The following is a 13,436-nucleotide window of genomic DNA, read 5'->3' as shown; positions in this document are numbered from 1 at the left end:
GAAAAAGATGACTATATTTTTAACCGACTTCCAAAAAAGGAGGAGGTTATCAGTTCGTCGGAATCTTTTTTTTTTTTGTTTTTTTATGTATGTTACCGCATAACTTTGGACCACGTCAACCGATAATTCTTTTTGCATCGGAAAGGTAGTGTCTCAGAGGTGGTCCCATACTAATCTGGTTAAGATCCGATCAGTGGATCATGAGATATATATATATATTTTTTTTTTATATGAGAGTTGAAGTCGGTTTTTTTTTTGCTAAAAATTACTTGTTATGCACAAAAATTCAAAACTCCAAGTAAATAGAGTGTGGTATTTCGACATAATTGTAGTGCAGTACCGTATCTTGACAAAAATGTATCAAAAATGTCAATGTAGTACCAATGTACTTTTGGCTTCCAAAATTTACCAAAAAAGTACAATTGTACCATCAATTTCATCACTGCTGCCAACTGCTTGAAAAGTCTAACGCAATTTACTAATTCAAAAAGTATATGAAATATAAAAATACCGTAGTAAAACGAAAGAATGTTAAGAAATCTCTAGTTAGACCATTTTGAATGTTTGAAGAGGGCTGTCACGTGTTTAAATTTAATTTTGCATGGATTGACCCATATAAAAAAGTAAGTGTATTTCTTCTACAACCGAGCGAGTAAATATTTAATTTAAGGTAAAGTACTTATGTAGAGGAATATGGATCTTACATACAAATTTGATTGAACACTTCTGAACGATATATTCCATAGCAAATGCATACGAATGTTAAAACTAAAGCATTCAGCCTTTACGATGTACATACGTACATATGTACATACATATGTATCGCTTAGCCTACGAAACTAATATTTTTTAATTAAAACCATTCAAATGTTAAAGAAACCATTGGATGGACAAAATCTGCCAACCCTTACATGCAATAAACGATATATGTATGCATGTATGTATGTATATAAATTATATATATGTACATGTATATGGCATTTACATGTATGTACATATACCCAATAAACACAAAACCGAGGGTGGCATCGTATCGAATTCGAGACGAACTCGAGAAAATAAATTTCTCGAATATACTTTTTGGGGTCGTTTCGAATTCGAGGCGAGCTCGAGTAAATTAGTTTTCTCGAAAGATTTTTTTTTATTGCATCGTCTTCGAGGCACAATCAAGAAAATAGTTTTTACTCGAAAATATTCTTTGTTAGGAAAATAAAAAAAAATACAATTTCTTTACATTTTATTTCAGTAAGCCGGCTTTATTTAATGCAGCAACCTAACAAAGTAAATATCTGCATTTAAAGTGATTTGTAAAACCTTGGTTATTTCGTGAAATGGGTATTTACATATAGTGGTGCTAATTAATGTTAAATTATTTGCTGCACATTTTCTGATATCCCTAGAAAACGAAACATTCTCTGTTGCTTTTGCATTTTTTTTACCTTTTGTTTATTTATATTATAGATTTCATTTCAGATAGCTAGATTTTTAAATCCTATAAAACTTGGGTCGAAAAAAATTGCAATCTCAAACCACCAGTGAGCTGAAATCTTGAGTGGAAAAATCAATAATTCTCGACACGCCAACGAAACGAAAAATAAAAATTATAGAAACTCCCACGATTCGAAAAATAAAAATTCTAGCATCTCCAACGATTCGAAACACATAAAATTCTACTAGCAATACTCGATTCGCTAACGATAGGTGACTCTCCTACGAATTCGAATTCGCCGATCTATCGTCGCGAAGTATCGTCTCGATAGTTCTATCAGAGAAAACGAGCTCGTCTCGAATTCGAGGCGAATTCGTTGCGTTTATTGGGTATACATACATATGTATGCAGGTATTTATAAAATCTTTGTGCGCCTCTACATGTTAACTCTTCTATGTAGAAATGAGGGTATGAGTGAGGAAAATTCATAGGAACATACACATGTACGTGACTACATTAGTTTAGAGGAATAAGAACCGTAAAAGTTAAATTAACAAAGGACTTAATTGGTAACTCCTTTGGCGTCTCCAACTGCCACCTAAAACTGCCTGACATATCCAGTTAATCCTTAAAGGTGCGTGTGTTGCGCAACATCATAGTTGCCGAATTTTACTCATCCAGAAAAGAGGATGACGGTGCACACCAATATCCTAATGTGCAAGAGCACCGAGTAACATTTGAACTACGGAGTACATAAATTCAAACGGCATCTTCAACTGTCACGAGCAGACCACAAACTGTCGCAAGCTCATCCTACGAAATACCAATATCTCCTTGACAGCATTCCGATTTTTCCATGGAGTAGAGAAACCATGCACATATGTACATACCCGTACATATATATGTACATATATGTATACATATACTTAGTGCAAGCACACATGACTGTACAAACCTACAAGTGGTCACAAAATTTTTGCTCATGTGCAGATACAGATTGAACCATGTACTCGTAAATACATACATATGCATGTAATATTATGTAATAACCCAACATAGAGTGGAGCGAACTAAAACACTACTACATACAAGACCACTATACTTTTCAGCATACACTAGTATCTGAAATGGTCCGAATACATCCACATATGGGGGTGTGTTTGAAACTGACCACTTCTGGTCTTTCACTGCACAACATAAGTAACTGGGAGCCGCCGGGCTGAGTCGTTAGAGTACGTATTGTGCGCTACCATTTCGCAGGGCCTGAGTTCGAGCCCAGTTTCCGACCAACAACAAAAAATAAAAAAAAAGGTTTTTTCTAAAAGCGGTCGCCCCTCGGCCGGTAATGGCAAACCTCCGAGTGTATTTCTGCCATGAAAAATAGATTCTTATAAAAATACAATCGCCGTTCGGAATCGGCGTAAAACTGTAGGTCCCTCCACTTTGTGTGAAAACATCAGGGCGCACGCCACAATTCGGAGGAGAAGCCAAACACTAAAAATCAATTTTTAAGCATCTTATGCTTATACTTAACCCGTAATGGTAACACCCCCAAAAAATAGCTTAAAAGTCACACGGGGTCCAGTGGACCACTAGCCAATAAACAGATGCCACGTACGTTCTATATTATATTCGACTCGAATGCTACACTGGCCTTAAGTTTAAAACTTTCTCTTTGTTATCCAGCGGACTCCAGACAAAAGTACGACCGTACAAATCGATATGTGTACACCGACTGTCGCCGCACTGGTTTTCCAAACGGCCTGAAATTATTGAATTAAATTCTGGCAATAACAGTTGAAGTAACAAAATCAATTTTAAATAGATTCTATGTAAACTATATAGCCGCAGTGTTGGGCTGGGGTCCACTGGACCCCATGTGACCATTACGGGTTAAACAGATTATGGTTGAAAAAAGAAAACACTTTTCAGTAGTAGTTTTACATACATACACTTTTTAGAGTTCAGCCGGATGCAATTGCTAACCAACCAAGAAAGTGGCAATGTTTTAATCATATGAATTTTTTTAAGTTTGACATTATCCAGGCCAGCACAACTCGTTTCTGGTATTTAACCTGGTCCTTTCGCACACACATATGCATTTTAAAGCGTTTTCCTATTGGACCACCTGATCCTAAAATGTTTACAGGGCCTGTGCCTACAGATAAATATAAACATACGTATATGTATGTAAATATATTTATGTACATATTTACAGACGTATGTACGCAGTGAATGTGAGCACAAATCTGCTTGTATTCCTACTCCTTATGGCCATAACCGGAGTATATTTGGGTGGGCATTCACCAAGCGTATACATATGTAAGTAAGTGTGCATACATATGTGTATGTTTTGCACAAAAGGAGGGTGCCACTTTGGTAAATTGTTACCAGAATTTGTAGAAAAAATTTGGGTTGGTAAAAAGATAAATTTTTTCTCATTTTGGGATTTGCTGCCAACTTTCACAGTCTCATTTATATATATACCTTACTATAAGCACCTACCATAGATATGTCTGCATACCACATTTCAAGTTCATGGGAATTATGGTTCCGAAGTTATGACTAACTAAAAATTCCACGCCTATCTTATCTGCCACGCGTTCTTTTACAAACTCATTTATGTATACATACCTTAAGATAAGCATCTACCATAGATATGTTTGCATACCAAATTTCAAGTTCATGTGACTTACGGTTCCGAAGTTATAGCTTATGGGAGGTGCCACGCCCCCTTTTCCAATACCGCCAATTTTTTCCCATGAGTGTGGAATTAATTGTATTTATCTCGACAGCAAGTTCCAATGCTCTACCAGAAATATTTCAAGAGATATACAACATGGAAATTTTAGTTAGCATAGGAGGTGCCACGCCCTCTTTTCCAGTACTGCCCATTTGTCTCTATTCCTATAACCTTCCCGGGGTAAAAGCATACAAGTGTGCAAAGTTTCGTGCGATTCCGTGCCGCGGTTCACAAGTTATAAGGGAATAAACAAACAGACATTCAAATTTATTCATACATATATACATACATATATATATAGAAGATATATTTTTTTTCGAAGGAGAGGGAAATGCTTTATGCACTGGCCGGAGCGCTACTCTCTATACTACCTTCCCCGAGTGTGAGACTCCCATCGAAGCGTGTTGGGCTACCCACTAAAACCCAAACTCCCGCCGCTCGCGCAAGAATGTATAGATACCCTGTAGGGAAACCCCGAACTGGTGAACCAAATTTGTAGGCCCGTACTAGATCTTTATCGCCAAAAACGAACCAGTCCGATAGTAACTAGATCGCCACCAGTTCAAAATCAGCGATATGTGCTACTTTTAAAAAACAATTTTAGAAATCTATATCTAAAATGACGAATTTACAACTGGTTCAAAGCTATAGAAAAAGGGATGCAGAACGAACTAGATCTCATCTGGCGAATTTTGAACTAGTTCGAAACTACTGAAACAGGGATGCAGGGGGGGGCTTGTTTACTTTAAATAGATTTTTGCTTGGCGGGTTTTTCGTTCAAATACGCTTCCAGTCTGCACGTCGCAGATGCTTTTTCATAGTTTGGTAATACAAAACTAATATTTGTGTTAACATCTTAACATTATGCGACCTTCTGGAATATAACCAATAACAGTCAGCACCTCTGCAAATTCAGCTACAGCCAAAGGTATGTAAACGTGTTTTCAAAGGCACAATTTAATTTACATTCATTCAAACAAATTTGATTTCAGATTGAAAATACATTTATCTGCAAATAATAAAAATTGCTACCATGGTAACCCAAAAAGAAAACATTTTGTTACTTTTTTCGTTTACAACTGGTTCGAAACTATAGAAAATGGGGTGCAAAGCGAACTAGATCCCATATGTCGAATTTAGGACTGGTTCTGAACTATAGAAAAGGTAATGCAGCGGGGGACAATTTCCAATTCCTATGACATCGCTGTGTTAAATTCGCCAGTTGTTTGCATGCAAAAGAGATTTATCGTGAACTAGTAGTGGTTCTAAATGTACTAGGAGCGCACCAGTTCAAAACTAGAGATTTTCCCCACAGGGTATGTATGTAAATTAATATGTATGCATGTTAAGAAATTATATGTATGTATGTATGTAGATATTTACATATGTTTAACCACACATCCAGATATACATACATACATATCGTCGTTTAAAGTACAAAACCGCGTATCGTCATTCTGAAAAACCGCGTAACTGACATTTGCTGCCAAAAATTGGATTTGGTCACACAAGCTCTTGGATCAAGGAAAAAGGACCATTTTGAAATATGATTGTTTTTGCTCTCTAGAAAATAATTTCTGCGACCTCACATACGCGGTTTTGCATTATCTTTATACGCGGTTTTGTACTTTAAACGACGATATATATGTACAGATACGCTTATATGGTACCAACGAAAGTACTTTGTCCCAATAGTAAACTATCCATTGGATCTTGCTAAGTATCAAACAGCGGATGGGGTTCTGCATCCGTTTGCGCCAAGCAACAGTATGCTGCCCACATAAATACATATGTACATCCGCATATCGACCTGAATACACACACACAATACAAGGCGCTATGAAAGTGCATGCGAATGTAGTACGTGGTAGTAAATTCTGCATTCATAGATACATACTTACGTATACGTCGTATCCGTCGTAACCGCGTATCGTCATTCTGCAAAACCGCGTAACTGACATTTGCTGCCAAAAATTGGATTTGGTCACGATCAATCCTTATCCATTCGTCCTGAAATATACTAGCCAGAAATGCGATTGCTTTATAAACAAGGACCATTTTGAAATATGAGTGTTTTTGCTCTCTAACAAATAACTTATGCAACCTCACATACGCGATTTTGCATTATCTTGATACGCGGTTTTGCATTTTGTTGATACGCGGTTTTGTACTTTAAACGACGATATGTATATTGTTGTCGAACCTGCACATTCATTTCAGAGTCGGCATCCTTGCTCTTGTGCGTTCACAATTTACCAAATAAAATGAAAGGCATTCCTAACTAACTTGCAAAATTTCACAATTTGGAAGTCCTTTCTCATTTTCTATTCTCCCCTTCTCGCACCAACTTAAAGTCTGGGTTACTATGTTGTTACACAGAAACTCGTTCATCATTTGGTGACACAGTGTGGGTGGGGGAGATTTAGTTATGAGGCGCGAGGAGCAAACACGAAATCCTACCTTCAAAAAATAAGCAAAAGCTAGTGCATACAATGTACATATCGCAGGCATTGCCAGGGGTTGGGGTACTACGAGAAAGCTTTACGAGCTACGCTTGGATGCTGGCATGTGTGTAAGGAAATCGGACCCGCGCCGTTCCATCTTCGGTCACAATATGCCGAAGTATCAAAATGGCTGAATGTGCACTGTACTGCTCGAATGATTGCCGGCGGGTGGATAGATGGACAGACGTATGTTTTTGTAGCCTAGGTAATAGAAAATGTTCCATTAGTCCTAAAAAGGACTAGAAGTAAGTCGTAGACGAACGAACGAGCCAACGAATGATTTGCGTCTAACTCACATGCTGTGTACGCTATCACCACGCTACCAACTTGGAGTGTATACTGTCACTTAAGTCTTCCTATGCCTATACGTAGGATATGTATGTATGTATATATTTATGTAAGTGTGGTTGTGAAGAAAATGTACGTTAACATGGCTACATTTGAAAATACATACATATGTGAATTTGTACGCAATGACAAAATTTCTTCGGCATACACGCAAAAAAGTTGACATTCTTCAAACTGGAAATGGGATTATATAAAAGATGATTTTAGATTCCACATCTTGAATTCGTATTGAAAATACGAATTTATTCATGCAAAAAGAGTTTTAAAATTATATAGCATCGACATAATAACTTAAACTTTTGGCAAATAAAATCAAACTCTGGGCAAATGGATTTAAACTTTCAGCAGATAGATTTAAACTTTGGGCAAATAAATTTAAACATGAAGATAGTGTCAATGCTATAAATAATGATAAAGTTATTGAAGTTTTAAATTTTCATGTTTGCAGTATCTACAGCAATTTTCAAGAAATCCTGATGTAAAAGGCGGGTATCTGCAAAAACATTGCAGTATCTACACTTTTTTCAGTAATTCAGGTGGAAATGTAGCTTGCATACTGATCAAAAACAACGTATTTATCTACGCTGCCGTATGCAGATACGTCGTTTCTAAAAAGTATTCTTGATCGTTTGAGGCCATCGATCGTTTTTTAGAAACACGTATGTACATACGTACCCACATTCTTTGGCAGGATTGGAGGCATTTTGGATGTTACAGAACGACGTTTATAACTTTTAATACAAGTAAGTTACTAATTAGATAAATAATATAAATAAAATACATATTGTTGGCTTAGAGTGCAAACGTGCTAAGTCCATTTTTTATTGTTTCAGGAGGGACAAAAAACCTTCGAACTTTATTGTTGTTAATATTTTCCTAATCTGTAAATGCAGTTTTCTTTCTTAGTTCATCTTGTTTCAATATAAATAATCAACCAGTTTCAAAATTAAGCAGTTGCAATTAAGTTGCTTTGTGACTGAATTTTTTATTTTAATGTGGGCCAGTTTTTCATTATTTTATTTTTAAACGATTTAGTTGTTTATTTTAAAAATATAGTTTTTAATAATAACCTAATACAGTTTTATTTCATTGCTCTTAACCTAAAAATAACTATTTTAAGGTGTAAATTTAGTACCATTTATAAAGGAAAATAATTAAGAACAAGTAAAGAAGTATAAGTTTGCGCGAAACCGAACTTTATATACTCGCCACAGGTATCAAATATTGTCGTTTCAACTTTCTCTCTTTGCCTGATAGGCAGGGGTGTTTTTACCGATTTCAAATGTTTTCGATAATATGCTGAGTTAGATTCAATGATAAATTGAACCAAGTTTGATATAAATCGATAAAGTGGTTACCGAGATACAATCTTGTAGTCATAAAGTGGGCGGTGCCACGCCCAATACCTAAAAGACTACAGAAGTCTTAAATATTTTTAAGAGATTGTTGTGAGTATTAACTTGGAGTACATTAGCGTCCNTAATTGAACCAAGTTTGATATAAATCGATAAAGTGGTTACCGAGATACAATCTTGTAGTCATAAAGTGGGCGGTGCCACGCCCAATTCCTAAAAGACTACAGAAGTCTTATATATTTTTAAGAGATTGTTGTGAGTATTAACTTGGAGTACATTAGCGTCCCCATTATTGAAATATCAGAGTTTCCGTATCTCTGATATTTGCCGTTAGATATACGGGAAGTGGGTGTAATTTTGGTCCAATTTTAATAATTTTCAACGAATTGCTTCTACGTACCAAGGTTATTAAGTGCACCGAGTTTGGTAGAGATTGATAAATCGGTTACCGAGTTCACATTTGTGGTCATAAGTGGACGGCGCCACGCCCGTTATCCAAAAATTTATAATAATCTAATTTCCTGCTAGGTTAGGTTAACCTAACCTAATTTCCTGCTAAGTGGTTATCGCAATCACCGATCTTAAGTAAATTAGCTTTAGTAGTTATTGCTTTATCGCAGTTTTCGTGTTTCTGTAAATTGCCCTTATATGGTAAATAGATGCGCGTAGTCATTTCCCGATCTCAAAGATTTTAAACAAATTTCTTTACTAGACCCTGAGCAAGGCTCGTACCGAGTTTGGTAAAGATTGGTGAACGGGCTACTGAGATACAGCATTTCATCATAGCTGGGCAACCTACATACCAAATTTCGTTGAGATATCTCGAATTATTGTGTACACAGACAGACGTGTTGATATTATTTTCTTGATTTTTTTTTTGGACTTAGCACATTTGCATACCACTGCATAACAACAAGTAAGAACGACTTTACGGTAACTTTTTCTTTTGTAATGATGTATTTTGAGTTGTGCTATCTTACTGCATTAAAATTTGAACGATACGTATTATGGGGTTTCTTTTCTTTTCTGCCTGGGATATTGTGGTTCTTTCTTTTCTTGCTGTCTATTTTAAGTAGCTTTTGGTAAACTGTAAGAATGTTTACAAAATAGATATATATATTCATATTCAAAATAAAGAAGTCTGTATGTTGGACTTAAGCACATTTGAAAATACCATATGGACTTAGTTAGTCTGGAAGCAAAATTTCCCAAAATTTCTTAAGGGGGACTTAGGCAGGTTTAATATGTATAGACTCATATGTCACAATCTGCAGTAACAGAGCACAATATGATTGACTGGCACAGACTTAAGTAATTTTGATTTACATCTACGGTGGGACTTATGGTGTTTTCGTTTCTACTAAAAAATGTCGCCTTTTGATTGCCCCTTTCCCTTTTCGCGCTCGATTCTCAAATCTAGGCAAACGGTGAGAAAATTTCGTGTTTGTTTCTTAAAATGTCACACTCTTATAAAGCAAAAAAGGCACATTCTCTGCCCTTTGAAACTCTGTCAGGGGAGATGGTTGCCCTGAAAATCAGATGGTTGCTTAAAATGGCAATATTATGAAATACGTGAGCTAGACCAAGACAGGAAAGAAAAAACATGCTCTTCTACAGGGTTAAGTGTAACATCAAACACATTTTGCACCGTGGAAGGGCAACATTTTTTGGAAGAACCGAAATCAGTCACCTTTGAATAAATAGTTAATATTAAATTTTATTATTTAATCCTATCGACATTAGTTAGCACATTTCTTTAATTATTTATTTGTTCGGTCAGTGTGTAAGGGACCAAAAAAATTTCGTCTGTGGACTTAAGCAGTTTTGATATGTATCAACTCATATATAATGTTTTGCCAAAAAATTCAAGAAGTACAAGTAATTTTTAAGAAAAAACCAAAACCTCATATAAAAATTTAAGAATACCGTTAATTTCTTCATAATCCAATGATCGGATCTAAACCAAATTAGTATGGGACCACCTCTGAGGTACCATCTTTCCATAAAAAAAATTATAATTAGAGAAATCGGTTAACGTGGTGCAAAGTCATACGGTAACATATATAAAAAAAATATTCCGACGAACTCATAACCCCCTCCTTTTTTTAAAGTCGGTTAAAAGGTTTATCGAGACCAACAAATTAATTGAAATCGACTTTTATGAATACGATGGAAAACAACTACAAATTGGTAGATACCCACGTTCTTCATCAGTAAACTCCGCGCTCTTAGCGCTTTCGTACTGCTAAAATGCCGTATGTGCGCAGGTTTTCTCACAAATTTTACGTTCGAGAGAAAGACGTATCTACGGTTTCGCATGCATGCAATCAAAATTTGCATTTTTTTGCAGANATTCGAGAGAAAGACGTATGTATCTACGGTTTCGCATGCATGCAATCAAAATTTGCATTTTTTTGCAGAAATAAAAAAAAGGACATCCGAATTAGTCTAAAACAGTTGTTTTCATTTGCACAAAAAGCATACATTGGACAGGCCAAGTATAGTGCAAAAATTATTTTCTTTATAAAACTAACAAATTACAAATTAAAGCTTTAAATGCATTTTTATTACCTTTTTTTACGTTTTGAAATCAAGTTCTAAGTAAATTTTTTGAGTGAGTTTCAAATATGTAGGTTGTGTTGAAAGTACTGTCAAGTGTTTGGTAAGAATAAAATATATAGAACTCATCTGCTTTTAATTAAATTGTGTTATATATTAAATTGCGTGAGCGCTTTATCTATATTATGAGTTATTATTAAGCAGTACTGGTTCACCCGTGACAAAAAATGCTAAAAGTGGTTATATTTAATTACAGAAGTTAAAGTTGTGTTTCGGATATGTTACATAATGCTAGAACTTCATTGCAAATGTTTACCACAATTGCATTTTCGTTTCCACATAGTTAGATGAGAATACATAATTCAACAGTGAAGCATGTCCCACCCGTGACAGCTACAGGTGGACAGTTGTCAGATGTAGGTTTACAGGGCTGATAAGCTTTATTTGCGCAGGGGAGGAGGAAGCGCAGACTAGCCCATTACTTATATGCTGTTTGGTCAGCTAATTAAGTTAAGTGTCATTTCGACCAGTTTTTTTTCTTTTGTTTATTTATTGTTTATAGTTTTTTTTATAAAAGTCTAGCACGTTACATAACCAGAACCACATAAATCCACATTTCAAACCTCGTACAAAAATTATAAAAATTCAACTAACTAACAATTACACCCAAAAAGGTAGATAAAAGGCACTATCCTAAGATAAATCCTGAGTGAATTGAACCCCTACTTGGCTTCTTATATTTTTTAATAACTAATCTATAATATGGACCACACTAAAAGCTCGTTTTCATATAAAAATTCTTACGTGTCCCACCCTTGACAAACGTTGTCCCATAGAGCTGGAAAACTATCGATACTATCGACACCACTATCGATAGTTTGGTACTATCGATAGTCCAGCGACTATCGAACTATCGATGTTTATATTATTCACTTCTCTTCCTTTACGCGGAATTCAAATTGTTCGTAAGCTTGTGATTTTGTGATTAAACGTATTGATTTCTGAAACGGTAAGGAATTAAATATGTGCATACATAATTAAATAAGCATTCTGTATAATTTCAATTAACAAATGAAACTATTTTAAAGATGGACGACATTATTAGCATTGACGACGGTGAGTCACTTTCGCCGCCAAAAGTTAAAAAGCCCAGAATATCGGATGTGTGGAAATATTTTAAGAAAAAGGATACAAAAGCTAAGTGCACGTATTGTGAAAAAGAATATGCACACTGTGGAAATACGAGCAATTTAAAAGACCACATGTCTAGGTGCGACGGTGTTCGAAGCAGTATGCGGAGCAACGCCACCACCAGCAGCAGTAGCACTACATCGTCGACCGCGTCTTCATCGCAAAGGTATTTTGTTGGTGAAATTTTTTTTAAGAAGCGGCATACGGATCGGCAGCTCGGTTAACACGGGTGATACGGTCAGACGAGCCTACACAAGAAGTTAATGTCATGAAAATATTAGTCTTTCCAACAAATATTAGGCTGAATCAGCAACAGCTAACCGAGTTTCTGAGCCGTATTTCCTGTGTTATCCGTATTGTGTCCAATAGTTACTATTCCGCCTTTTTGATATAATTACATTATTGCATTTTCAGTACACTCGACTTTTTTATCAAAATCGCACCGAGATATGATCAAAATTCGTCAAGAAAGAAGGAAATCGATCGCGCGCTTGCATTAATGGTGTGCCAAGATTATCAACCATTTTCAATAGTTAACGATGAAGGCTTTCGAAATTTTGTTCGTGTTTTAGACACGAGGTATGAGTTACCTTGCAAAACAACTCTAAAAAATAAACTATTGAAATCGCAATATGATGAAATCAAAATCCAGATTAAAAATGAACTGGAGAGTGTCGCGCATATTGCAATAACTTGCGACATGTGGAGCTCAAGGGCTAATGATGGATATCTTACTGTGACAAGTCATTTCATTACAAACGATTTTGGTTTGAAATGTTACGTGTTGTCCACCAAACCTCTGTTGGACCGTACAAATAAACAGGCCGATAACATCACAAGAACAATGCAATCAGTATTTGACGAGTATCAAATTACTAATAAGATAGTTTGTATTGTGACAGATAACGACAGCACAATGATAAAAATGTGCTCAAACCTGCAATAAAGACACTTGCGATGCATGGCTCACACCATTAATCTAATAATACAGGACACACTAAAATTGAATTCAATCGAAAGTATTATTTCAAAATGTAAAAATATCGTTAGATTTTTTAAAAGTAGTAACATTGCTACAGAAAAATTAAAGGAAAAACAAAATTGTAATGAGCCCTTGAAATTGATACAGGAGGTTCCAACGCGCTGGAACAGTTCATTGGCCATGATAAAAAGAATTATGGAATTGAAAAATTCAGTTAATGCGTGTCTTTTGGATTTAGATAGAGCTCCAGAGCCGTTGCGAAATGAAGAAGCTTTGGTTTTAAATGATTTGGTGCTAATTCTAACGCCCTTTGAAGAGGCAACCA

The 13,436-nt window shown here is 35.7% G+C and overlaps 1 protein-coding gene across 1 annotated transcript; it reads left to right on the top strand.

Annotated features, from left to right (window-relative positions):
* The first annotated feature begins 12,026 nt into the window (after positions 1-12,026).
* Positions 12,027-13,075, top strand: LOC108363431 (zinc finger BED domain-containing protein 1-like). Its single transcript, XM_017616795.1, has 2 exons — positions 12,027-12,295; positions 12,544-13,075. Exons 1-2 carry the CDS (start codon positions 12,027-12,029, stop codon positions 13,073-13,075), a joined length of 801 nt encoding a protein of 266 aa, XP_017472284.1.
* Positions 13,076-13,436: the final 361 nt, after the last annotated feature.

Source organism: Rhagoletis zephyria, unplaced genomic scaffold (genome assembly GCF_001687245.7).
Source record: "Rhagoletis zephyria isolate East Lansing unplaced genomic scaffold, Rhagoletis_zephyria_1.1 Rzeph_scaffold_01274, whole genome shotgun sequence".
Lineage (NCBI taxonomy): Eukaryota > Metazoa > Arthropoda > Insecta > Diptera > Tephritidae > Rhagoletis > Rhagoletis zephyria.
Note: the sequence above shows the minus strand (reverse complement) of the source record. Positions and strands in the feature narration are given on the sequence as shown.